This window comes from Apis florea, unplaced genomic scaffold (assembly GCF_048593485.1).
Source record: "Apis florea isolate Af1SG1 unplaced genomic scaffold, ASM4859348v1 contig_3587_pilon, whole genome shotgun sequence".
Lineage (NCBI taxonomy): Eukaryota > Metazoa > Arthropoda > Insecta > Hymenoptera > Apidae > Apis > Apis florea.
The window spans coordinates 1,558,948-1,585,538 of record NW_028256789.1 but is presented as its reverse complement, the minus strand read 5'-3'; the positions used below and the strand labels follow the sequence as shown (position 1 = coordinate 1,585,538).

The window sequence follows — 26,591 nt, the reverse complement described above, 5'->3', positions numbered from 1 at the left end:
ATTTAGCCTTTAGTGAAGTGAGTTTTATACTTCCGTGCAGTTTTAGAATCGTTACTCGAGTTTTTCCTAAAATTCGATAAATTTTCGCTAGATGTCACCTTCTACCGCTTTTTCAACTTTCGTAATATTCGTCCGGGTGCGATAATTTTTGAAATTTATTTTTCTTAATTAGATTGATTAAATTTAAAAAAATTTCGTCGACGCGCGGGACTAATTCATAATTTGTACAAGTTTCCGAATCGTTTCGAAAGCGGGGGGAACGAGTAAGCCTTACGAAACGAATCTCGTATCTATTCGATCGAATGGTTTAAAAGGATGAGCCAGATATATCTGTTAACTCGCACAAGCGTGACTACATAGTTCGAGAATTATATCGGCCTTGAGTAGAGTATTTTATCATAGAATTTACGGGACTTTTACGACCGTTTTATCGACGCTATGATATAGAAAGCTTTTAACTTCCACTTTTTACGGAGTCATCAAATACGCATTAGAATCGGGCAAAACACGAGTAAACTAATAAACGCAATCGTGTAAAAAATATTTTCACGCGTCTCTCTACAATTTATTAATTGCCCGATAATAAAAAAGATCGCTTCAAAATGATAACAAACCGAGTTACTCCGCTAACCAATTCCTATTCTCCTCTCACAATGATCAATTAACCGAAATCTCTCACGCTTATTCAACGTTTCGAAAAAGAAAAAAAAAAAAAAAAAAGAAAGAAAGAAAAAAAAAGAATCCTATTCTCACGATTCAAGACCAAGACCAATTAACTTTGTTGCACGGCGCGCATACGTTAATTACGACGTAATAATTTTACGTAAGAGGAGCGGATTCGTAGGAAGGAACCGCTTCCCTTCGAAACAGAGGGAATTAACGCGATGAAACGCGGGATTCAGCGAGGTGGTTGCTGGATGCGGCCACGCCCGTCGTCGAGCATTATCTGAGTTATTCGCGACTAAGAGGCGATAAAGTTTGCTTTATCGTCCCAACGTCAACACAGGCGAGTAACGTCATGCACCGCGGTGATTACCTTCGATGCGATGGAACCTGCAGGGATCCAATCTTGTCGTCGAGGAATCTCCTCATAGCAAACCTGTCCAACGCCTGATCACGTCCGCCGCAGATGCTGCTGTAGTTCATGTAAGCGGACACAGCCACACCCAATCGTTCTTTGCTTCCCCTGAACAGATGCGCGGAATGAGCTTTTCTTCGTCTTCCTCCTCCTCCTCCTCCTCCAAAGAAACGACGAGAGAGAGAGAGAGAGAGGACTCACCTGGCGTGGAGGACGACCACGCGATTCGGCGCCCCGTTCAGCCAGGAGTCCAGCTCCTTGCACAGGGCGCACAATCTTTCCAAACTGGGTGCCAGACCCTGAGGCCATCCCGCTTCCCTCGTGTTCGGCTCTCCTGCACGACCCGGTGACGAAAGATTGAATATCTGGAAACGACAAGACACCGTCAGAACAAATTCTAATTCCAAATTTCCCCATCGAACTTTTGCAATAATAAATCTTTTCTCCCAGTTAACGCGAGATATTTTAATTTCGTATCATCAACTATTGTGGCAATGGTTTAATCACTCCTTCAATTTATAGGGTGTATCGTAAAATTTAACAGGGTTGGAGAAGGAGGAGGAGGAATATAAGAGGTTATATAAAAGGTTGTCTCTATATAAAAGATTGGGATGAAGATAGTCGAAAGATAACGGTTCGAAAAATTCTTATAATCCCTCTCTCCAAATGTGTACAAGACTCGTCGTCGATTCCTTTTATCGATCGAGCATCCACTTATCTTACTCCTCGAATAAGATATTCAAGGATTGATTAATAATATCGTCGATATTAGAGCAAGATTCAGAGGAGCTCGATGATACACCGGCAACATTATCCCTGTTAAGCTGTTCGATTTCCATCGGTTTAACAGGTATTGTTATTATTTAATAAAAACGTTATATCGGTTAAGCCGATCCATTAATCTCGCTCACTCGCTCCGCTCACCATATAATTATCCGCGTGCTTTCCACGCAGAAGAGCGGTGGCGTGTTCGAGGACTCCTTGCGCATCTTCCCTGTACCAGAGCGCGATGATTCTTTCGGTGACATAGCAAAGCTCCATCACTTCCGTCACACGGCCACCGCCTTTCCCAGATCCTGTCGTCGTCGCGTCCGCCCCGACGCCTGGCGTCCTCGCGGGTGTCGTCGTCGACGAGGACGTCTGAATCTGAAACGCATACCATATTTTCTTAATTAATCCTTTCGGATTTTTCACTCTTCCATCCTTTTTAATAAGATATATATAGATAGATAGATAGATAGATAGATAAAGAGAGAGAGAGAGAGAGAGAGAAGAGAGAGAGAGAAAATTCTGCTGAGAAAGGTTCTGAGGAAGAAAGCGCTCGAGCTTCGCCTCTCGTTTCTCTCTTACTTTCTTACGGGAGATAAATTATTTTAAAGGCGGTTTCGAGTGTATGCGATCCAGAGGGAAGCAAATTGCATTGTATGAAATTCCTCTTGTACGGTAACATTCCGTGGAAGGAAAGATTCGAGGGAATAGTTCGCCAGCTACTTCAACAACAAGGGAAAACAAATTATTTTAGAGTATACGCAACCTAGTTTTACAAGATTCTCCTTGCAAGGCCTTGCAAGGAACTTGCTCTAACTACATCATCGTCTTTTCAGAAGGATAACGTTGTTCTAAAAATTAATTTTGACAACTTCGTAAATTATTCTTTCCTACAATATCTCTCTCTCTCTCTCTCTCTCTCTCCGTTCCTGTTTCTCGTCCCGAAGAGAAAAGGTCTATCACATAACTCGAAGGAATTCAAAAACTCATAAGCAATATTCACTTCTCCACCCAAGATTCGCTACTTCCAACATTCCCAACCAATTTTTACCACCGATTATCTCTCGTCTCGAGAATCGATCGAACTTCGAAGAAGAAGCTTTTCTCTCGAAAATCGACGAAAACCTTGGAATATTTCGGCGCGTAGACGATCCTGACCACCACGTTCTCCGGCATGTCGTCCCTACGGGAGTCTCGTAACGAATCGACATGAAATTCTCGGCTCAAGAAGTTCGCTCGACTCGAAGAACGGCGAGAGCTTTTTTATCCTGGCGGGAAGGCTGGCTCGAAGAAGGATGCAAGCACGACGCGGCACGACGCGGCAATGACAGACTGCCTCCTATTGTGCGTTCCCTCTGAATTCCACTGAATTCATTCGACGTCTTCTTCCTTTGCCCGCCGGCTCTCCGCACAGCTGACGTCTCACCCATTCCCTCCACTCCACCTCCTTGCTCGTCCCCGACCGTGCAACCATTTCTCTTCTCCGCGTGCATCGTATGATGTAACGAATTCGCCCAGGTAGCGTGACTTCAGTCAAAGTCACGCTCGTCATTAGACGAGGAGACGCGCGCGGATAAAGCGGCCAATGGTTAACACCGCTTCAAGGGCGACGCGGAAAAATCGACCGAGAAATATGAATAAGTTCCTTGTCCGCGAATTGCGCCGCGTCTGCTCCAAACTGCGAGGAACGAGACGAGGAACGAGCGAGTTTCTCTCGATGCGTGCCGAGAGAATACCAGATAACGCTCGTGAATAACGTGTCGTTTAAACGGCGCAGATTTTTCCAAGTGGCCAATATTTAATACGCGGGATCCAATTTCGTTGAAGAGAGAGAGAGAAAAAAGATCATCGTCCTACGATTTAATTTGTAATAAACGAGGCTCTCGACCGATATTATTTATTTCACGTTGATTATACTCGTCGTCTGTTAACGAGTGCATTAAAAATCTTGTATCGCTCGAGGAGAAGAATACCAATGACGTTAATTCTAACCTCCTCGACTCTACCGAGTTTTCTCGAATTAATTAATTAAAAAAAAAAAAAAAAGGAGAGGAAAAAACACCGATAGATTCTCCCGTTCCCGCTATCTCGTATCGCGAAAAATATATCTCGTATCGCAGAATATTCCGCGAGTTTGCATCGATAAACTTATAACTCATATAAAGAAATTCCTTACTTACTTACTTACTTACTGTCAAATAATCGATAAACTTTCTTTAAAGTATCCAAGAAATGCGACCTCCTATCACGGAAACGTTGATTTTCCTCATCGTCTCGCGTAATAATTCATCGAGGCGGCGCTCTCTTCAACGCTGTCGCGTATGAAAAATCAGGCCGGCGTCCGACGATATTACGACTTATTCGCGCGTGACGCCCGACAAATCGCGCGAATATCTCCCAGATTCTGATATTCGGATTCTCGATCTCGCGTCGTCGCATCATCTCTGGACGCAACTGGAGCTCCCCCCACGCCCCTTCCTCCCTTCCCCCCTCCCGATCTTCGAATCCTAAGCGAACGCGCGAGAAACACGAAGGACGCGGCGGCGGCGGCGGCGGCGGCGAGGCTCGAAGGAGCGACAGCTGCGGTAAGACTGTAATGGCAATTTCACACGTGAGGCCGAAGGGAGGGATTTATGATCGTCCGCGAGGGAACGCGCGAGGCGAAGCTGGCTGCAATCCGCGAGTGAAGCCGCGTTACGATCCCATAAACATATTTTTAGGCACCTTCCTCTTTCTCTCGCTTCGCCTTGGCTCGATATCCGCTCGCTTCCGCGCCTCCTTTGACTCGCGCCTTCGGCTACTCGATGCCTCCTCCTCCTCCTATTTCCCTCTCTCTCTCTCTCTCTCTCTCTCTCTCTCTCTCTCTCTCTCTCTCTCTCTCTCTCTCTCTCTCCTTCGTGGCGGATAATATCGTTAAATTTTCGATTTACCACGTGGTTCGGACGGACGGAAATATTTTTGAATAAATTTCCACCCGGGGAGGGTGGGGGAGGGGAATGAATGAATGGAAATTGGATCGAAATTGCGCACGGCCGATCGAACTGTTGAATCGTTATTGCGAAATAACAATTCGTGGGAGGAATGGGGAGAGGGGGAAAAGAGAAAAGGAGGAAAAAGAATCATAGATTTTTAGTCTCCCCCTCCCTTTCTCTCTCTCTCTCTCTCTCCCCCGTTGATAAAGTTATCCAGCAAAAATTTTGACGAATTAATCGGAAGAGATCGGGAGAGACGAGATTGGTTGAAAACGAAGGAATCGAAAGAGATTAACGCGCACGTGTTTCGTTTGCTTCGATACCAGAGGCCGCCACGATACAAACATCACCGCGAAAGCGAGAAGCATTTTCCACGGAAACCGACATTTTTCACGGGGAATTCGCTGCTTTCACACTCCTCCCTTGCTCGTATTAACGCTACACGGTATACGCAAACGCAACTTCAAACGCGCGGGGATAATTCGAACTGGCTTGTGAACCCAGGAAAGGAATTTAGAGATCCTCCTACTCCTCTAATAGGAAGATGGAAGGCCTGATCGTTGTAACATCGTTTTTCGTTTACGATCTCTGTTTACCTATGGAATTTTTCGTTACAGGACCTCGTATCGCGTGCACATCGCGTACATAGGCCGTGGCATTACTATAGGAAGTAGTTATTATTCGGGGGCGTGAATGGAACGTCGTGCCGGTAACGTCAATTATCGTTAATCCGCGTAATTGCCGGCCGGCTAATTTCTAATTGCAAGCAGAGTGGCGAGAGAGAGAGAGAGAGAGAGAAAGATAGTAGGTTTTATCGTTATCGACTTCTTTCCGCCCCGATGTGTGTACTCCTCGTTAACATCGTCGAGATCCGATCGATACGGGAATGTTTCGCGAAAGATCCGGCCGAAAGGTAAATTCCAAACCGGAATATCGGAATTTTCTCTGTTATTGCAAGGCGTTCCTATTCTCTCTTCCCACTATTTCTCGCCAGAGGTTATTAAATCTCGATCAGATTCGAATTACTCGAATTCTTCCCACGTTTTTTAATCCGTTTTTCTTATTAATCATTTATTATTAGTCACTTCCAACTGACCCGAAATGTCCCAGAATTTCAGAACAGGTTAAAAAACGGAAGGTTAAAAAGGAGTTGATGTAATATTCAATTTTGATTGAATATTGTTTCTCCAAACCAATTTATCCCACGCAAATTAATCCCGTTCTCTTCAATCCCCCGATTAATTCAATTAATTTAACCCGTTATTAATCGAAATTTAGTCGGATTCGAAACGAAGCTCCCCAAGTTGAATTTGAAATTCGATCGAAACGATATATGAAACGATCGAGGAAAAAAAAAGAAAAGGAAGAAAAGAAGAGGAAAAATAAAAATACAAAGTCTCTATCCGCGTGACTCTACGTATCTCTGCGTATCGAGCGTGTTCAACGACACGGAGCGACGCGAGAAATCGATAGACCAATTTTGCAATAAATTTCCAAGCCGTTAGCCACGATTGGCCATTGAGGAACGATTCGTCGCGACAATCGGTAATAACCAGTTACGAGCAATTGTCAGAATTCTCACGCCGCGTTTCACGTTCAAACATTCCTCGTATATAACACGTATATATACATATACACATATACGTATTTTCGCGGCACGAAGTTGGACAAGGGTTTCGCGAGTGCATTGCACGGCCGACGTCGATATACTTGGAAGGATATCTCGACGGAGGATCGGTTGATACTCTCCCGGTGAGCTAACTTACCGCCATTTTACCGAATAATTTTCTCCGGTGTCGAGACGGTTAACGCGTAAAAGATGCCTGGCTGCCTACCGTTCTTATCGTTTCCAGAAGGGAGAAGAGGAAAAGGAAAGGTAAGGAGGAGGGAAGGGGAAAAAATCCTCCTAATAAAGCGTAAAACATTTCCCTCCGCTTCTCGGATTCGTTTTTCATCCTTCCCTTCGGCTTTGAAACTTCTTCCAAAGTCGTTGCGTATCCGAGATGGTTATCGCTCGGATATATCGCTCGGTAATAACACAGTGTCCTCGTTTAAAACGAGAAAAATAAGCGTATGAAATTAGTGAAAAATTGTAAATTTCCTTTCTTTGCTCGTACTTATGAAGAGAGTTAAGGATTCACCGCTTCGACATATTACAACGAGAGCCTTTTCTATTCCACTATTTCGGAAAATCTTTTAAGGAGGACGTATTTTTCCTCGTAAGTGCATAAATATCCGGAAGCTTTTCTTACAACGAGTTGTCGTCTTCGGTTTCAACCTCGGTTTCGCTAATTTCCTACCTGTAAAATTTAATCAAACTCGAAACGTGCAAATAATCCAATGCTCGATTTCGAGTTTCGTCCCGAACGGGATAATAAAATTTATATCGAAAACGAAGCCACGCTCGAGTCGTCGAAATCCCATCTTTCATCCAACGATTGCACAGCCTCGGTGATGCAAATGATTTCGTACGTATGTACGTATATACAGCTCGAAGGTTAATCTCGTAGGCGATTCGTTTCAATTTTGCACAGTGATCGTTCGCGAAACCGAACTTCGTCTGGTGCAGCGAACGCGAAGAAGGTTGTTCAGCCGACGAGGAACGATGGACGACGTTTCGAATGTAAACAGGTCCTGGCCTGGTGTTTTCCCGCGGAATAAATGAAGCCACGGGATGTGATCGACTCTGCTCCTCCAACGTGTAACCGCGTTTCCTCGTATGCACGTATCACGGTCGGTTTGCTTTAATATTAAATATTTAGAGAGAGGGCTCGGCTCGCGAATCGCGGCCTTTCTTATCGGGTGTAACGACGATAAGCCACGTGTACAGCGCAACGATCAACCGGCCGCTTATTTCCACTTGTTTTTTCCATCTCCAAAGGCGAGAGGAGGCGTCGCACGAGCAAATTTAACGCGCGACAAAGAGATCCGCCGGTGCAAATTTCGAATCGGTTCATTAGCAGAGCTGGTAGTAACCGAGATTCCGATGAATAATTTATGAGAGCCGGCGTGGATGAGAGACGGGCGGCCGAGCGCAATTTTCGAAGGGAGACAAAAATTCTCGATTCTCGTTTCGTCTGCAAGATCTATGGGGTTCCAGATGATTTATTTACGGCGAAATATAACGAATTATACTACTACGCGTATGGGGATACGTGGAGTGAATTATGGATAGGAAAAAAAAAAAAAAGAAAAGAAAAGAAAAAATAGGGAAATTTTATTTCTCTTTACCTGTTGTTGCTGCTGCTGCTTGCTCCTCGAGATGGTGTTAACATTCTTCGGTTGCGCCTCGTAACCTCCATTATGCTGCAACGGGAAAAAGGGAAAGAAATGAATTATAAAGAGATCCTCGGCTTGTGCCTCGAGCGTACGAGGCGAACACGAGACGGAAAAGAGAGAGAGAGAGAGAGGGAGAGAGAAAAGGGATAAAAAAAGGGAGAAACGAAAACGGATATTCGACTGAACGAATTAAGGGCGTCGCGAAAGGAAATGGGTCGCGTTACGATAACAAATACCGGGGCGTAAATTATATTTCCATTGTTCGAATGGCTGAAAACAGCTGTTGCGTATAAATTCGAGCCGATGCGAAGTACGCGTCTGATAATAAACATCATCGATTTCCCATTTCGCTTCGATCTACGTAAATCTCTGTGAAAACAAATTTCCGCTATCGCGGCCATCCCTCTCCACAGGGATGTGTATTCTGCGTCGATTTAATTCCCTTTCGATTCGAAATCCTTTCCTATATAATTATTCTTCTCCCCTTATTTCCAGAAATATATTTACCCGTAGAAATAATTGGAGAACGGGAACACAGGAAGAGGGATTCAAGGGAGAGGAAGCGACCCACGCACCTCGCTCTCTATATGGAGGGCAGTGTGCCAAACCGTGAATGCGATACGGTGCAAAAGGGTCTCAGTCTCCTCCCGCAGTGGCGTCTCATCCTTGAGGTTATTGTTCACAGTGTCCTGCCGCGTGTCACCGCAGCGGCAGCAATTCGCTCGTAGCCAGACGCGCGACAACGAGCTACTGTTCGAGTTTGTCATGCTCGTTTCGACCAGGGATCCAAATAGAAACCTCTAACTCGTCATCCTCATGACACTCTTCCGTTTTGGGATTTTCGATCACGCGTAATTTACAAGGATCGATCGATTACTCGACAATCTCTTTTCAAAATGGTTACTTATGTCATGGAAGAAACGTGGTGCGCGAAGAGAAGTGTGTGCGAAAAGTTGGAAGACGAGCCCACGTGTCGATCTTACGTCGGCGGCGTTGACTGGCGTGCTCGTTTACGAACAGCATCGGGCACCGCCTTCTTTCCTTTTCCTCCGTCCACTCTTCTTCTCCGTGTTTTCCGCGAGAAACCTCTGCCAACAACTGCATGAATCATCGACCAACATCACCCCTGTTAATCTCTCGGCGCCTGTCAGCCGCGTTTCTATCGCGCTTCCTCTTCTCCAGATAGAAAAAGGGGAAACGATCTTTCGACGACGTGTATCTACCGCAGGAACTTGTTTCTGAACGTGCTAATACACGAACACTCTTCTTCACCCGCGACTCCGCTTCTTCAAATCCTCGTCAACTCGCGTGTCACGACACCGTTTCCATCCGATCTTTCCCTCTACCGATCACACGTAAGGATCCATCTCGCTCCATTTCCCCCATTTCATATCGGGGAAACGCCAAAGGCCGAAATAGAATGCGATTATTAATTATTCACAGCCTCTCAAGGTCTCTACGAGCTCAAGGTCACGTCGAGCCAGCCACCCTCACCTCAACGAACGCCCCTCTATTTCCGCAGTTCCGCAGAATTTCGAGATAATTTTCGCGACGAAAACCACGGTCCAACCCATCCCTCCTCCCTCACTTTCCTCGCCACGTTCGAGACGACGGGACGACACTCGATCGGCGAGTGAAAAATTGGCGAGAAGAGGAAGAAATTGGCTCGCGACCTGGGTCAACCGGTCGGCAAGCAACGTCTGCGCCGCACGGGAGCCGCCCCGGCGCTGCGCCCGTACAGAGGGATGAAAGCCTGCATCTCCGTACCACTTCGAGGGAGGGGGAGGGTGTACGTAACCATGGAGACGGAACCAGCGTCCCGAGTTCGCACGCAGGCCTGGTCCTGCGCCGCGGATTTCCACAGGATCGCGCGGAAAAAGGGTTTGAGTTTCGGTTGTAGGTCGAGTGCCACTCCCTGTAAATATAATTACTTGGCCAAGTTGTCGCGCGCCCGTGAAACTCGATGCCTTCTTCGAGCATCGCACGTTTTTAATCTCGAGGCCGGGGGTTGTGCGATTTTCGATTTTTGAGAGTTGAAGTTGAACGAAGGAGGTCGAAAGGAGTGGGAGAGTTCGATTTTTCGCGGCACGATTTCGAGAGACGAGAGTTTCTCGCGGCAGAGGAATTTTTAAGATGATTCTTCTTCTTCTTCTTCTTCTTTTTCTCGTCATCGTTCGTTTCGATTACGAAGAATCAAGCGAAGGAAATATAATGCTTTTAGAAATGGAGATGAACACGGATGGTAAATCGTATAATCTGATATTGGATTCAGTTTGTTAAGGGAGAAAGATTGAATGTCCGACTTTCGCTGTTTTCCATTTACTGTAAATTTATTCGAGATAAATTATCGATACCGTGCCGATCTTCTCTTACCCGGGAATATCAATTTCAAATCCGACAACCTCGATTTGAAAATTCCACTTTTTTAAATTTTTGCCTTCATCGGGAACGAAACGAGATAACTTGTGTAAGAAAGGATGGACATCTCTGATTCGTCGACAAATAAAAACAAGTGAAATTTCGGGCCTAATCGTTTCTTCGGTTCTTTCGACACCGAAGTGAAATGATATTTCTCAGGTGTTCGAGCCGATGCCTTTCGGAACAATGGACAACGAATATTTTTCACGACTCGCTCGAAGACATTTAGCACGAGAATTGAAACTAAATTGGCCACTGGCTGTTTCTGCTCGAACACGGCGGACAAGAGGAATATATATTTTACGGGGCGATAAATCACTTTAACTAGCCCATAGGCTTTCGCGGTTGGAACACGTTTTACCAGGACTAGATGGTCGGGATAAATAGGCGCGTGTCCTTGTCCGGCGAGCCGGCGTGAATAAAGATGCGAAACGTGGTAATTCAGATTCACGGTATCGATAATTTAAGTGGTAGCCACGAAAATACCAAGCCGTGAAGGAGGGGGGAGGGGAGGTATAAGCGATTTTTATCTTCCCTCCCGTGGCAATACGATTCTATAAAGTCCACCAGGTAATGTGCTTTGCCACTGTCGAGGACCTGCGCCTGGTGCAATCCCGCAAAACCGATAAATCAACCGGCCAATTTTAACATCTAAATTCTCGGAAATACGGGTATACGTACGGGTATATTAAGAGGGGGAAAAAGATTGGATTGTTGTGGAGCCTGGTGCAACCACGCTGCGAGGAAATATTATTAACCATATACTATGCTTTTTTATTGGCCGAGACGAGAGAAAAGTATTTAAGGGGGATAAAGATCGAAGATAAATATTTCTGATTTGAAGAAAATAAATAAAGTGGAACGGCTCTTGTCTCGCTCACCGAGTTAAGTAAGCAGTTTCTCCAAAAGAGGATTTGCAAGGTAAAGGGAGAGGGAAATTGAACGAGATTTGTGAAGAGTATGGTGTGGTATAGTGGTTTTGCACGATGCAAGCGTAAATTTTGATTGATAGAGGAGCGAATTTTTAATAGCGAGGAATAGGTAATAGAGGGAATCGAGTCGGACGGATTGCTTAGCTGGCGGCTCGAGTTTCGAATTGGAAACGGTTTCTGTTCCCTGTTTGCCCGGGTTGGAAGCAGATGAAACTTTAAAAAATGCAAATTCGGGCCAGGAAATTCGCATATTAAATTCGAGCGTCTCGACGTAGCGGCGACGTTTAACCTTCCTCGATGTTAATTAGCCACGTCCACGAATGGAATATAATTTCAGTCACGCGTGACACCGTGTTACATGCGTGCCATTTAAATGAAACGGAGAGTAGAGAACCTTTCGCGAAACAACCTATTAATAAAAAAAAAAAAAAATCTTGCGTCCCAGAAATATATTCCTTGTGTCTGTTCCCTCTTCGGAAACGAAAGTATTCATAAAAATTTGAAATATAATCTTGTTAAAATCGAAACAGCGAAATACGAATATAAATATATAAATAACGCAGGATCGAAATCGTGGAATTTCTCCAAAGAGAATTCCACGAGAATTTCGCGTGGAAATATCGCATCGATTCGGAATTTATTTATCGAATGTAAACGTGATGTATATGATACGAAGGAGATCAAACAAAAAGGACCCGATTGGCTAATACCGACTTAATTGACTTATGCCCTGTAACGAGCCGCGCATTACGATTGAGAATCACGTCGAACGAGAGCACAGCTGCGAGGAGGAATCAGCGCTCGCTTACGATACGATCGTGACTCGTCCTATGAGGAAAGAGTCAAAATAACATTGACGATCGTAGTCACGTCGCAGTTACATTAAATGGATAAATTGCGAAACGATGAAAATCGACCAAGCGATATTTAAATATCCGTTCGAGGTTTTATTATTCTCTCACGATATCTCTCTTGTTACGCCTGTCTAAAAAATTTTCATATTTCAGGGACATCAGGGTTTCGATTCTTCAATTCTTCTGAAGATTTTTTTCTAAAGAATATTCGAGAAAATCTTAGAATTCAAAAAAATCGAAAACCGACGACGAGAATTCTAATATAGTCAAGATTGCTGGATTGAATCCAGTTGAAGAGGACAGTTATTCGAAACTTGCCACGAATGCGAAGAGGAAACAATTGACTCAACCGCGCATCCTTGACTGAGACAGGAAACTTCGCGCCATTCGTGTAATACTTGCAAGACTTACACGCTCTTAATGATCGATACTTACGCAACATCTCGTTTTTTTTCTTTTTTTTTTTTTTTTTTACGAGAACTTCGACAAACACTTCTCTCTCTCTCTCTCTCTCTCTCTCTCTCTCTCTCTCTCTCCTCCACTCCTTGTGTGCTCTTCTATGATCTCATAGGAAACGATAATCTTCCAGTTCATCGTTATAAATATCCATTCTCGCGCGATTCAAAGAAACAACGGTCGAAAGAAAGCGATATTAAATTCTTCTATTTCTTTCTTTCTTTCTTTTTTTCTTTATTTATTTCCACGTCGCGCGTCCTCGACGAGTTTTACGTAAACGTACGTACGATCGTACGTAGGCGCAATATAATACCCGATAGAGATCGTAGAGAGCGCGAAGGAAGCGACGCGTTTTATCTGAAGAAGCTTCGCTTTATCTCTGACCCATGAACCTTCGCGTGAACCAGCCGGTTTCTAACTCTCCTCTACACGCTCTCCTCTACACGCTCGACGGGATCATCGTCTTGGAAATTTATGAACGCGTGACAAATTGCTTTATTATTCGTCGTTTGTGTGTGTGTGTGTGTGTGTGTGTGTGTGTCGTTCGAGAAAAAAAGACATGGGAGAGAAAAAGTGTCGGTTTAATTTCTGTATCACAGGCAGGCCGAGTACGGGCAAACGTTACGATAAACTCGTTTCGATGGAAACTTGATATTTTCTCAGGCAAGAAATGCGTTTACGCTCGAATCGCTTTCAGCGGACTCAACAACACTGCACGGTATTTCGGCTCGCATTCCTGAATTCGCTTAGAAACGCGATCTCTTTAATTGTTTCGAGCGATGCGCATCGCTCGTTTCATTAAAACCTTTGAACCCTTTGGTTTCGTCTTCGTTGAACTAATCTAACCGAGACAACATTCCTTCCAATTAATTCTCCAATTCTTCCACTTTCCATTTCGTTAATGCAGAAACAAATGTTAACTGTGCTCGTCCATTCGGGGCATTCGTGTCGAAAGCGAGCGAGTGAATCGTGCCTCGTGAGAGCGAACAGAGAAAGAGAGAGAGAGAGAGAACCAGAAAAATCGCAGAGGAGAGAGAGAACGAGCCGAGGTTTCGAACAAATGATTTCCAAGATTTCAGATTAGATCGTCCACAGTCCAAGACTGGGCAGACAGCGGGGAATGGATAGGTAACCGAGTCGATGCATGCGACCGATGATCGATTCCAGTTTCGATTCGGTTTGTTGGACCATCGCCAGTTGTCGAAATTTCCTTCTCTACGATGGCCACCAAAAAGATAAAAAGGAATAAAAGGAATAAAAAGGGATTTTTCTATTAAACTTCGCGGTCCACCGGTTTCTTCTCGCGCGAGCATCGCTCTCGTGGACTTGGATCGCGACCTATATGACGTGTTCGCGAGTATGCGTCGACGTAATAGTTTCAGATGATCTTTTCGGAGGTTTCTCTCGAATCTCTCACGTTTTCCTCACGAAATCAAGTCACGACTTCGTAAATTTCGTCTATCTTTTTATTACGGCAATTCTTCCTCGATCCTCGTGTAATTTTCTTTTCTTCGACGCTTCGTTCTCAAATTCAATTACGATGATTATGGAAAACACGTTTTGTCAAATTCGATTTTGTCAAAAGCGATATTCAGTCTCCTATTCTCGATCACGATTCTTCTCGAGATTTCTTTTATTCGATCGATCAAAAAGAGAATAAACCGGCCGATTTCGCGAAGAACGACGCGTAATACTCTTCCTCCCGGGCGATTAACGATGCTTGGATTATTACGCGGAAATTCTAAGCGTTCTAATTACCAGTGGCGTAACAACTGATCGCAAAGTTCAAGGTCTCGATCTTATGACGCTTTTTGCTCGATAAACAAGCTTGTTTGGCTTATTTTCTTTTTTTTTTTAAACTATTATTAATACTTGTACCCCCGTGGATTGACGTCACGGAGGAAAAATGCCCCTCTCCTCCCAATCGTTCTCTCGAAAGAGGCCAGCTTCTCGAATCAAAGCGCGGCGATAAATCAAATCCAACGGTGGCAAGTATATGGCAACGGCGGTGTTTCGACGACTGCAACGACGACTTATTAAATTTGCGCCAGCAATTGTGTCAACAACCAGTCGTTACACTGGTTTATTCGTGGTTCGAGACGTCGCTGCCAGCCGAGCGCGGAAATGTACTTGGGCAACGATTAAAAAATCGTCGGGATTAGATTGTAGACGAATTAATACGGCATCTGGCGTGCACACAGATCACCAGTTACACCACACCACGTTGTGTATACGCATACGGGATCATGGGCGCGATTGCTCGCCGCTGCTTGTCACGATCTGTTGAAACGACATGGCTCGCCTACTTCGACGTACAACTGGAACACACCTAATATATACATAATGCGTGTGTGTATGTGTATCGTCTCTTCAGAGACGAGAACAATTCTCTAACTTTCGTTCCATTCCATTCCATTCCATTGTGACGAAAAACGGTAAACGACGATCGAACGACGTCGAATAAAAAAATCGACGGCCCCTCTCCTCGGTCGGAAATCATAACACACGCCTTCTATCAACTTGCCGATATGCGCAAACACTCGAGTCGGCAGTTTTCAATGAAAAGTTCCTATGCGCGTCGTAAACGTGCTCGTATCTTTCGAGAGAAGCTCGAACGAGGAGGAGAGTCTTGATAAATTTCTCTCTCTTTTCGAAAGAAAAAAAAGGGGGAGGGGAAAGGAAAAACGAAAGGACGAGAGACGAAAGGATTCTCCGGTTGGTCGGATTGAATCAAGTTTCGAGCGCGAATAGGATGCAATAAAGTTTGCACGTATCGCGTGCATGCATTGGGAACCAGATACGTCGCGTCAAGTCGATGAACTTGAGGGACTCAACGAACTGGTACCTCTCGAACAAGACCATACACGTGCTAAACTGGTTTTCTCGCCAAGTGTGCCTCTCCTCGATTCCGTCTGTTACAGCGTGGTAATCGGCCACGACATTAGGCGAGCACACCGGCAAATCGCGAATCACGGCCTGCCTCCGCCGTCTACCCTCTTTTCGTTCGAGGGGGCCCCATCGATTAACGGGGGCCTCGCGACAACTTGTCCTTCGTATCCGTAAATAAACGCCCCCGCGCCTTATCCCGAGAAACGCCTTCTTCTCCTACGCGGATTCGAACAGAGATGTTCCTCTTCTCGATGGATGGGAACGATTTCTCGCCCCGAGGATCAAATGTATTATTTCGGAGGAGACGGACGCGTGGTTTTCGCGAAGAAAGGGGGGAGGATTTATATTCTTTCATTCAACTTCGCTCGTTTTATCGTCCATTCATGATTAAGAACGTTTGTAACGCGTACGCTATCGAGGATGATGTAACCATCTTGTCCGTGACTTTTTACGGGATACGCACGTAGAGAATTTTCCGTGGAAACATGTTTCTCATCACGACTCATCGACATTAACAACGCGTCTACTCGTTTTCCACGACGCAAAAATCGCCGAAAAGCGAACCGAAGCGAAGGAAGGATCGGTTGCACTTTATTCCGTCCTTCGAGAACGCCCCGTTCTCGTGTTACAGCCGCTCACATGATACACGTGCACTTCCGCGAAAGAGTCACTCGACGCCGCGCTTTTTTCCGTCCGCGCCTCGCCAAAAGGTGACCGCGCTTCCTGATTCTCGCGTTTCCCTCGCGGCGGTTTCACGCGGACGCGCGCCTGAATGAAATCCATCCCCGACCATCTCCGCTCCACTTTTCCCCTCCTTCGTTAAATCCATTTCGATCAACGGTTAAGAATAACGTAGCGTAACGCCCTTACGTAACTCACTTCAACGCACGCTATATACATACACACACATATATATATATATATATTGTAAAATTACATGGAATGTTTAAAGCAACGCCAGTCTCTCTCTCTTTCTTTCTTCTCTCTCTCTCTCTCTCTGTGTATAATTCAATTTAACCAGGCGGCGAGTTATAATTTACTTTCCGTAATACGGTTTCCGCGGCCGAGAGTTTCGCCTCTCGGAACGGGGAGTGCACTGGTCGCTTAATTTGTTCGAGAACTTGTAACTATCTTGCGTCGACACGTCTCTCCTTCAGTTAATTGTTAGTCGCATCTCCTTTTGCACGTCGGCCGACCATGGAGAGGGGGTGGACGGGCAAGTTTCAAGCATGGGGACTAGTGTTTCTCGAATCCAACGCGGAGGAGAAGGAGGAGGAGGAGGAGGAAGGGAACCAGGTCCAAAGGAAGTTTGCCAGCGGGGATCGGAAGTTGGCGATACTGTTTGACACAAATTGCGGAGCGGAGCCGAGTTTTAACGAATCGTCCCGAAACACAAGGGTGGAAACTTGGAATTTGTAACAAGGGGATGAAATACACAGGGGGAAGGATCGAAAGTTTTTCCCTAATTTCCCTCTCTCGCTCTCCTCTCGCGTGAAAACTTGGGATTCGAAACGAAACTTTTCTTTTCTTTTTTTTTTTTTTTTTTTTTTTTTTCATTAACAAAATTTCGCGTCTCTCTTTCTCTCTCTCTCTCTTCCTCTCTCGAAATTCGACGCACGGTATAATTCAATACGCGCTCACGTTTCACGGGCACGTTGCGACTGCGAAACGCGTAGAAAAAGAGAAAGAGAGACGCCCGTTTATGGTATCTAATCTCCTAGCGGCAGACGAGAGTTTCTCTTTCTCCTCCCTCGCGGCTTTTCTCCTCGTGCGTGGAAACTCGTGGACGAGTTGAAAATTCCGCCGGGGTGAAACGCGGGGTTCGAGACGATAAAGCCGGACCGAGAATAGACAAATGACGTAAGGCGCCGGGAAGTCGCGATACGCGTTCGATACATATTCGCGCGGATCAAGCGAGGAAGTGCGTTCCATGGAAACGTTTTTAGAATAAATGTTATTTAAGATTCTTTTGTTTCTTTTTTTACAGTAAAAGTATTCTGGGAGGGTGAGGAGAAGGAGGAGGAGGAAGAGGAGGGGTGACGAGATCGTAACGATATATAGATTTCGATAAGTTTAACTCGGTACGCCATGGACGTCCGTTGTGTTTATCACTTTTGTTTCTTTCCACGATATGCGCAATATTTTTAGAGTCGAGCAATCGTGTCAACAAACAATATCGATAGGTTCCAACGACTTTATGATCGAATATAAATGTTTACACATTTGTCCGTGTACAAGCGTGGATAAACGTTTCGAAACGAAAACGAAAACGTAAAATGCTTTCGTTCGAATGAATGGCCGCCGAGTTTTAGGAATCTGCATACGTAAAAAAAAAAAGCTGACTTCGTGATACGTTGAACGCCCCGGTTGAACCCATCTATTATGTTGTTGAAAACGGTCGAAAGAAACGATCGACGACCTAGAAAAGACGTATTGGAAAGACGATTAGAACACGAATGAATTTCCGTTGTCGGAAAAGATTCTTGTTACGCGAAAATGAAACGAAAAAGAACGACAATGAAAGTGTCCTCTCTATTTTTTTCACGAGTCGATGCGTCATCCAGACTCGATCGGATGTCGCAGGGATATTTGTACCCGTTTATCGATGTAATCTCTATTTCAAGAGTGTTACACGACAGTGGAATTTCTCAGAAACGACGTTACATCCGTTTCACTTACATCATTCCACGGACGGATAGGCTCATCCGGACGAGGAGCCGTCGTTTAATTATCGCTCGCTTCGATGTCATCATCGGCTTCGATCAACTTTGCGAGCCGGCTCGTTGCCTTCGAAATTTCCATCGAGATATGAAGGGAAGGCGGGGAGGGGGAAGAAGAAAGAAAAAAGAAAAGAACTCACCGTATACGCGACGTGATAGCTCCGTTGATGCACGTCACCGTGACACTGAACGGTGGACAGCATGTTGACAGCTGTCAACCACGAAACAATTGACTGCCGATCAATTTTCGAAACGCACTACACTACTCTCACTCACGGAACGATCGAATAATCTTCGTATCACGATCTTCTCTCGATCGGATGTTCATCGATCGTCCCATCTTCAACGGCGTTCTTCAACCGGAAGTGCATGGTCGATCATCGATGAATTTATTCTCATGTTCGATTCCCCGACGATTTTTTTCTATTCCTTTTTTCGTTTCGAGAAGAAAGCGAGGCGAAGAACGGGCGCAGAAACCGAGCGAAGAAAGAGACGCGCGGCACGTTCGATGGCAAAAGCCGACGGAACTCGAATGGAGCTCGTGTCTTTCGGATCACGCACGGAACGTATAGGTTTAAGTATACGGAACGCGCTTGCGCGGTGCCCCGACCAAGGCGCCCCGAGACCGCGCTTCGTTTCTCCATTTCTTTCTCCCTCGTCTTTTTTGCCTAACATCGTCCTTCCTCTTGAAGGGAAAACGCAACGTCTTAAAAAAAATTAGCGATTTGCGAATCCTCTTTTCAAACCGGATTTTGACTCGATTTTTGCATAATTGTTTGATAATTGAAGAAATGATGGTGCGCTAGCTATTGATTGCACTCGTCAATTGCACTGTAAATTTTCAATCAACTCATGGAACGGTTAGTAGATGTTAAATAAAATTGAATATTCGAGATATTTTATCTCAACGTTTTTTCAATTTTTCTCTGAATCTCTGAATCGAGCAGCGAGGACGAGTATCTCGAATGCTATTTTGTTCAACAACATACATTTCAGATCCCGTTCTATACAGGAAATCTCGTGATGATAAATACTCATGATTTATTCAAACTCTTTCGCAATAATTATAGTTATAAATATATATATCTCCACTATGTATAATGGTCCTTTTCCTCTACACGCACGAGTCAAGAATTTGTTTGCCTCTTTGAGTCTATGAAAAAAAAAATCTTCATTTCGATACGCAAATTGGCGATTAAAATTTCAAATAGAAAGACTGGAACTAAACACGGAATTCGTTGTCAAAGAAAAGAATCTAATCGAGATTAAACATCCAACTCTCCCTATCGTAATTACCGTATATATCCCTCTTTTTAATTTTAAAATCAGCCAAAAATAATATACTCTCATACGCGAAATCCTCGATGGAATTTCACATTTGCATGGAGGAAAGGTCAAAATATAAAAAAAGAAAAAAAAAGCAATTCTGATGCATGTTATATTGCGACGATATGCAAATCCGGAGAGAGACAGAGAGAGAGAGAGAGAGAGAGAGAGAGAGAGAGAGAGAGAGAGAGAGAGAGAGAGAGAAGAGAGAGAGAGAGAGAGATTATCAGCAGAGGCTCGATAAAAGAGAGGAGACAGGATTCTCGATGATTATTCGTTCTTGTACACACAGGAATTCGATTATCGATACAAATTCAATCTCGAAGCATCTCTTCGTCACTTTTATCGATTCGAAACCGGTTCGCCCGGGTCTCGATCATTTGTCTCGATCCGTTCGATCCTACGCGTCGCGTCATCCCTCGTGTCCTTGATCCTCGATCGTGTTCCGATTGCTCGCAATTGATAAACGGCGTCTTCGTCAATTCACGAAAACTCTACCCCTCCTACCGCTCCCTCCCCCTTACTTACTTTAAATGTCGCATCAATCTTCTTTCTTTTCAACAGTCATCCTTGATAATCAATGAAACAAGTCGGAACTCGTGGCGCGAAATTAATTTCGACCAGTTTAATTATATATACGGTCTCCTTTAATTATTCGAGGCGAGTGAACAGGTGGGTCGTTTCACCGTGGCCCGATTACCACCGTGCATCGTCCCGATTTTGCATCGTTAATTTTCATTTTCTATGGAACACGAGCTACGCTCAAAAACTTGCACCGATTCGATATCAAACGTTCAGCGAATGTTTGTTTTCAGTTTCGTCGAATATCGACGATCGATGAAAAAAACGCGTGGATCGAACAGAATTCGTAAATTCGATCTCTCTCACCCTGATATTTACAACAACGTATCATTGCACGTTTGAATTTATCAAATTTATAAAGTGTCGAAAAATCCATCCAATTATCGGACGATAAAACGTGACGTATCATTGAAATTTATAAAATCTGAAATCTAAAATTGATCGTTTAAAATGACACATGACATTTATAAAAAAAAATATGTATATATATATATACATGTATACACATGTATACCGTCATCGAAATCTACACGATTAATTTATCGTCGAAATCATTGTCGATTATCCAACATTTCGTCCAATTAAACATCAATGCTCGAGTCCAGTGTTCGAATCCAGCATTAACCCGATATCGAATTAACCACACTTCGCCTCGGTTACGCGTGAAACGTTTCACCCCCGGCAGAGGGTTAAAATCACACTCAACAACAGGGAACGGTAATAACACACCGGCCGACAGACACTTTCGACCCATTTTCTCCCGCCCGTTGTATTAATAGAATTGGAATCGGCCTGTAATAATAATAATCTGTAGTCACGTAAAAAGAAAAAGAAAAAGAGAAAAAGAAAAAACGCAGTTTCACGCTCGTGTTTCACAATCACCACCCACGCGGGCGAAAGCGTGTATCGGCAAAATAATACGAAACGAGAATGAATGAATGAATGTTCGCGAGGAGGATGAACGACGTCGATCGAAAGAAGAGGGGAAAAAAATAAAATGATTTTATACGCCCCATCCATTCGAATTCTTTATCGACTCGACGAATCTCCGGCGTAATTAGAAGATATCGGAGGCGCGAGCTCGCCGAGATAGCCGGTTTCCAGCCGAGTCTCGCCATCGAAACGAAATCTCGAAACGGTCGAATGATATTTTACGACACCTTAAATCTCTTTTATGCACATCGCACGACGTCGCACGAGAGAGGAACGAAAGCTCGGGTCCTGAGAGTGACCGCGCTCGTTCTGCCCTGTTCTGAATTATTGGAACGATCGGATCTTCGACGGCCGTCTTTATTGCGCGAAATCGGTCGATTGGAAGTGAGGAAGTCAAGAAATCGAAGGTTTCGAAAGAGGATTCGAAAGTTTAAAATAAACTCGTGCAAAAATTTGGAAAACAACGTTTGAAATATAATACTTCAATCTTAAATTTAGAATCCCGTTCCGATTTTCAAGTACGGTCGATCCGTAACTAAATTTCGAAAGAAAAATATTCGAAGATTTGTTGCGCATTTCTAAATTGAGAAAACCAACAATTTTCAACGAATCGCTCGTACAAATTTCTCGAAATCAACCAAATTTCGAAAGATATTTGCTCGCTCGAATAATCTCTCGCGATCGAAATCAATCAGACGATCCATACGCAAGTGTGTTGTTGCCCAGAGTGTCCAGGGATCGTACACTTTCTCGATCGTTTGTATCTCGGGTTCAAGATTCACGAACGGGGGAGAATAGGACGGCGACATTTTTCACGCTTCCAACGCGAAATTCAGTCGAGGAACCGAGGCATTAATCGTTCGAATCGCCGGATTCGAAGGGAGGAGGAGGAGACGACGTCGGTTCATAAATTTCGATGCACTTAGAGAGGCGCCCCAAGCCCTCGACGCCTTCGGTGCATCGAGGTCCTCGGCAGTCTCGAAAGGGTGAGGGGGGTGAGCGAGGATCCCGTGGATGGGATAGACGATCCGGTACACGATGACAAATCGTTCACGGGGGAAAGGATCCCGAAACGACGACGCGCGAATAAAACTTGGAGCGATCCTACTCGCTCGCAAAAGTGTTAAACCCGGCATATGTCGCGCGATACATATTTCAACAAGTTCCGACTTTGAGAACCGTTCGATGCGTTTCCGTAAACTGCAACAAGATTCGAGGTGTTCGAAATATTCGCAAGGAACATTGTTTTAATGCAAATACAAAATGGAAAAAAATTTTACGTACGAATTTTTCATTCGATACGACGAATAAATTAACAAAGAAAAATCATGTTTCTCGTAAATTTATATCTAAAGAGAATCAGAAAATGACTATCGATAGATAGACACGTCTATATCTAATCCTCCTTTAATCCCGAATATATAAATTCTCTTTGCGTATAAGTTTCAGGATCCCTGTTTAAAAATAGATCAAGCTCGAAGAAGAAACTCTCGTCGATAAGATAATTTTCGAATCGAGCGAAGGACGAACAGGAAGTCGTTCCAATCTTTTTATGAGACACCTTGAATTCTTGAATCAATCCTGAGAAATCGCTCGTATAACGGATCCATTTAATTTTTTTTGGTTTCCAATTCCTTGCCATCTCTTTTCTTTATCGAGTTTATGGTTAGTTTCGCGTGAATTCCTCGATCAAACTCGTAATTCGGGAAGATCGTTGCTCGTCTGAGACGCGTGGCGCGTCTAAATTTAACCGGAAGTCAGAGGTTGGAAGGTTCCGGAACGGGGGATGAGATTGGAGATTGTATGTGTGCGTGTGATGTGAAAGTGGCCACTTCCCTTTTTCCCTCTGTCGCCAAAGATCCAAGCCAGCTACCCCTTTCGAACCGTAAATAAATCCGTTCCGATTTACGCGGCAGATGCACTCGTATCTCGGTGGCGAAAGGAAAACAGCGGTGGCTTGGAAAACGTCTCTCGATGGCGTACACAGCTCTTGAACAGCCTCGATTATGCCCTTTCAAGACCGCGTTGTGTTTTCTTAAGTGGATACAGCATTACAGGCGTCCGTTTTGTACATAATTTTTGTCCCCAATGTTTTTAATCTATTTGCAGAAAATAATCGGACAAAACCGCAAATGCAACAAAGTGCGTAAATCGATAAACATCGTGGAAATTTAATCAACCGAGAAACATCTCTCTTGCCTCAACTTATTATATTTAATGAAAATTTTCGCAGGAAATGTTGAAAAAAACGGAGGAAAGAACGGTTTTAAATAAATCTGGATACATCATTGATTTCACTCGAAGCAAGATGAAAATTCACTTTTCCCCTTGTTAAATTAAATCGATCGGATAGGGTAAGCAACGATTTCGAGGAATAGACGAGGATCGTGGTGATTGATTGATTCTCTAATAATTGGAAGCGTTGTATCTCTTCTCGGTAAGGAAGCAATGTTACGCGAGCGCGAGCAAAATTTCGTTTGCAGCGCGTTTGCCCGCGCACAAAGCAACCCGTGCAATTAAGTTAAATAAGATTAATGCTCGGCGTGATGCAACAACTTGAATGGCGCGGCGTGTTTCAACCGCCTTGACGCGAATTCGTACGCGATCATTGGTACACGGGCCACACGCGAGATTAATTGCATCGAAAATGCAGAAAGCGTTGCGCGTAAAAGGCCGAACAAGACCGCTCTCTGTCTACCGACCTCTGACTCTCGTCGCATGGGTTTACTCAATTTGCATTCGTCAATTTTCGAAATTCTATCGGTCGTATCTGTATCCGCGCCCCATAAAAGATAGCCGCACAAAAGGATGATTTGAACTCGGGATACTGGCGAGAGTACGAATAAATAAATGAGGATATTTCTTAATATTGTTTATAGATGTGTATAATAAAATTTTTTTATACTTTATAGATATAAATATATACTGTCCTACCTCGTAACAATCTGTTTCCAGAATTAATGTTGAAATTAATCATAATAAAATTTCATTATTATTCTGTTACTAAACCGAAGATTAATTTGTGCTCGAAAGATCAAATGTTGTGTAAGATTGCTACTCCTTTGTCTTCGACAAGACAACCAATTTGTCTCTCAAACCATCCACTTAACAACCCGTCAAATGATCACATTATTGTGACATGTCACGACAACGTGTATATACACACACCCGTATATACTCCTCGAAGAAATCCTAAAGCGAGAAAAAAGGAAAAAGAAAAAAAAAAAGAAAGAAAAGAAGAATAAGGTGCTCGTGCCCAGCTGCGAACCGCGTCTTTCGCCGTCAACACTTTAACGACCTCAACCCTATTTCCTAACCCCCTCTGCAAGCACTAAACGGTCAAGACGTGGTACACGCGCGACGGTTTCCTGCGTTCAATGAACCGATGACGACTGGCAGCTGCAGGACTCTCAAGGACCTGCGGCCTCTTTTTTCTTTCTTTTTTTTTTTTTTCTTTCGACTCGAGGCCCTCTTGACCTCGTGACTCCCGTTTCCTTGCTCGTCGCCATAGCCAAACAGCCGAAAGCGGCAACCTCTCCACGAAATTCACGAAACAAACATTTCTTTCCCCCCCTCCTTCCTTCTTTTAGATCTCTTAGAAGAGCACGAGACTCGAACAAAATCTTATCGAAATTTCGCATCGTGAAACTGCGTGTAATAGACCGGAAGACTGGAGTTCGTGCCGGGAGTAACGTACCTTCAAAATCAAACTTTACTCTTAAAATAAAATGGAATCGTCGGAAAAATTGATTTCTAGCGATTCTCAATCGATGACGCTCGAAATTACGAAAGTTGGAATTTGGATTTCTTTATAAATTTCTCGTAAAATATCTTCTTTCTCTTTTTACAAATCAATCTCGTATTCCTTGAGAACTTTGAGATTCCACCAGATTGCGATCACATTGTCGGTTAATGTACCCGCGTGTACAGTCGGCATTATCAATTCGCCTGGGTACAGTCCAGGCTGTATCAGGCTGTATACGTGCAACGATCGTATCCTAGTTTACACGCGGGTTCAAAAGGCGATATGTTGTTACTAATTGCCTACTGGCCGATTAAGACGTTAATTATCGAAAGGCTGACCGATCGTTCGGTTCGCGTGGAGGAAACCTTCTCGCGGGTTTAATTAACCGCGACGAAAGGATCTTTTGCGTGGATAAAAAGCGTTTAAGAAATCGTAACCCTGTAAGAACCCTGTAACGATGAAGATAACTGGCTCGCGGAACTCGCTTAAATCATGGGAATGGTACACACGCTTCTTTGCATATTAGAGGATTGGTAAATCGAGTCCTGATTTCTCGTCAAAGGGGGATCTTTAATGCGGTTGATTGCTCGACCGATAGTCACAGAACGTTTACGCCGATTACATTCTTCGAGGGATATCGTTTGAAAAAGAAACGTAGAATTCGATGTATTCGATGTAAAATATTATATTTTGCATGCGTTTCTTTGTATGCATTCCGTTTTCCAACAATCGATTCTCCATCAATCATCGTCCCAAAATTTTTTCTTTCGAATTTTGAAAAAAATCCGTGCTCGAAAAACACACAGAAAATCTCTATTCATCCATTTCCTCCTTTAAAAGATGTTCGATTCCTCGATCCCGATCGGTCGATCACGATTACACGGATCCGAATTACGCGAATTACAACGTTTCGACGATCTGAAAATGATTCTGCGACGTGGCGCGACGAAGCGGCGCGGCGCATCGGTTAATCGGCATTAAACGCGATAATAATGTCTGGCTAACGTGCAACTGGACGACCCTCGATAATCCAATTGGACTTTACACCAATTGGACGATTCCGAATGGATGGTTGTTTAATCGCCGTGTATACATCGTTGCGGTTTCGTTTCAACGGCCGGAATTCGTTGCACGATTCAGTGATCCATTGGCCCCCTCCCCTCGTAATTGCTTAATTAGGTCAGCCGGGCAAAAAATAAGGATGGGATCATCGACGATCCCTGTATATATATATATATGTAACGGTACAAATTGTTGATGTTGATGTCATCGAAAATATGAAGCTGCCTCCGTCATATCGGGATTTCACGCGTAACCGAGAATGATCCCCGCGGATGAAAAACAAGATCGTATCGTTGAACACGATTGCGACACGAACACGACTGAATCGTTCAATTTTTAAAGCGGATAGCTTAGAATCGAATCATCTTCTATTTTTCTCGCTTAAGTATCAAGCGTATTATTATTTTCTTTTTATATGAAATAAAAAAAAAGGGTATTATTTTCCGTATATCAATTTCAACGAGAGAGTAATTTCTCTCGTCGAAAACTCGCCGGAATCAAACTTCACGCGCAGATTCACCAAAGTACAATGGCAAAGGGTTTGAAATCCTCGTCTCGATTGCAATTTCGATTGGTC

The 26,591-nt window shown here is 44.0% G+C and overlaps 1 protein-coding gene across 1 annotated transcript in view; it reads right to left on the bottom strand.

Moving 5' to 3' along the window:
* by (focal adhesion protein tensin) overlaps window positions 1-26,591 on the bottom strand; it is a 146,203-nt gene that overhangs the window by 34,042 nt on the left and 85,570 nt on the right. The window contains 4 exon segments of the mRNA XM_086914406.1: window positions 1,037-1,186; window positions 1,280-1,443; window positions 2,003-2,224; window positions 8,050-8,124. Of these exon segments, the coding sequence (XP_086770532.1) occupies window positions 1,037-1,186; window positions 1,280-1,443; window positions 2,003-2,224; window positions 8,050-8,124 (611 nt within the window).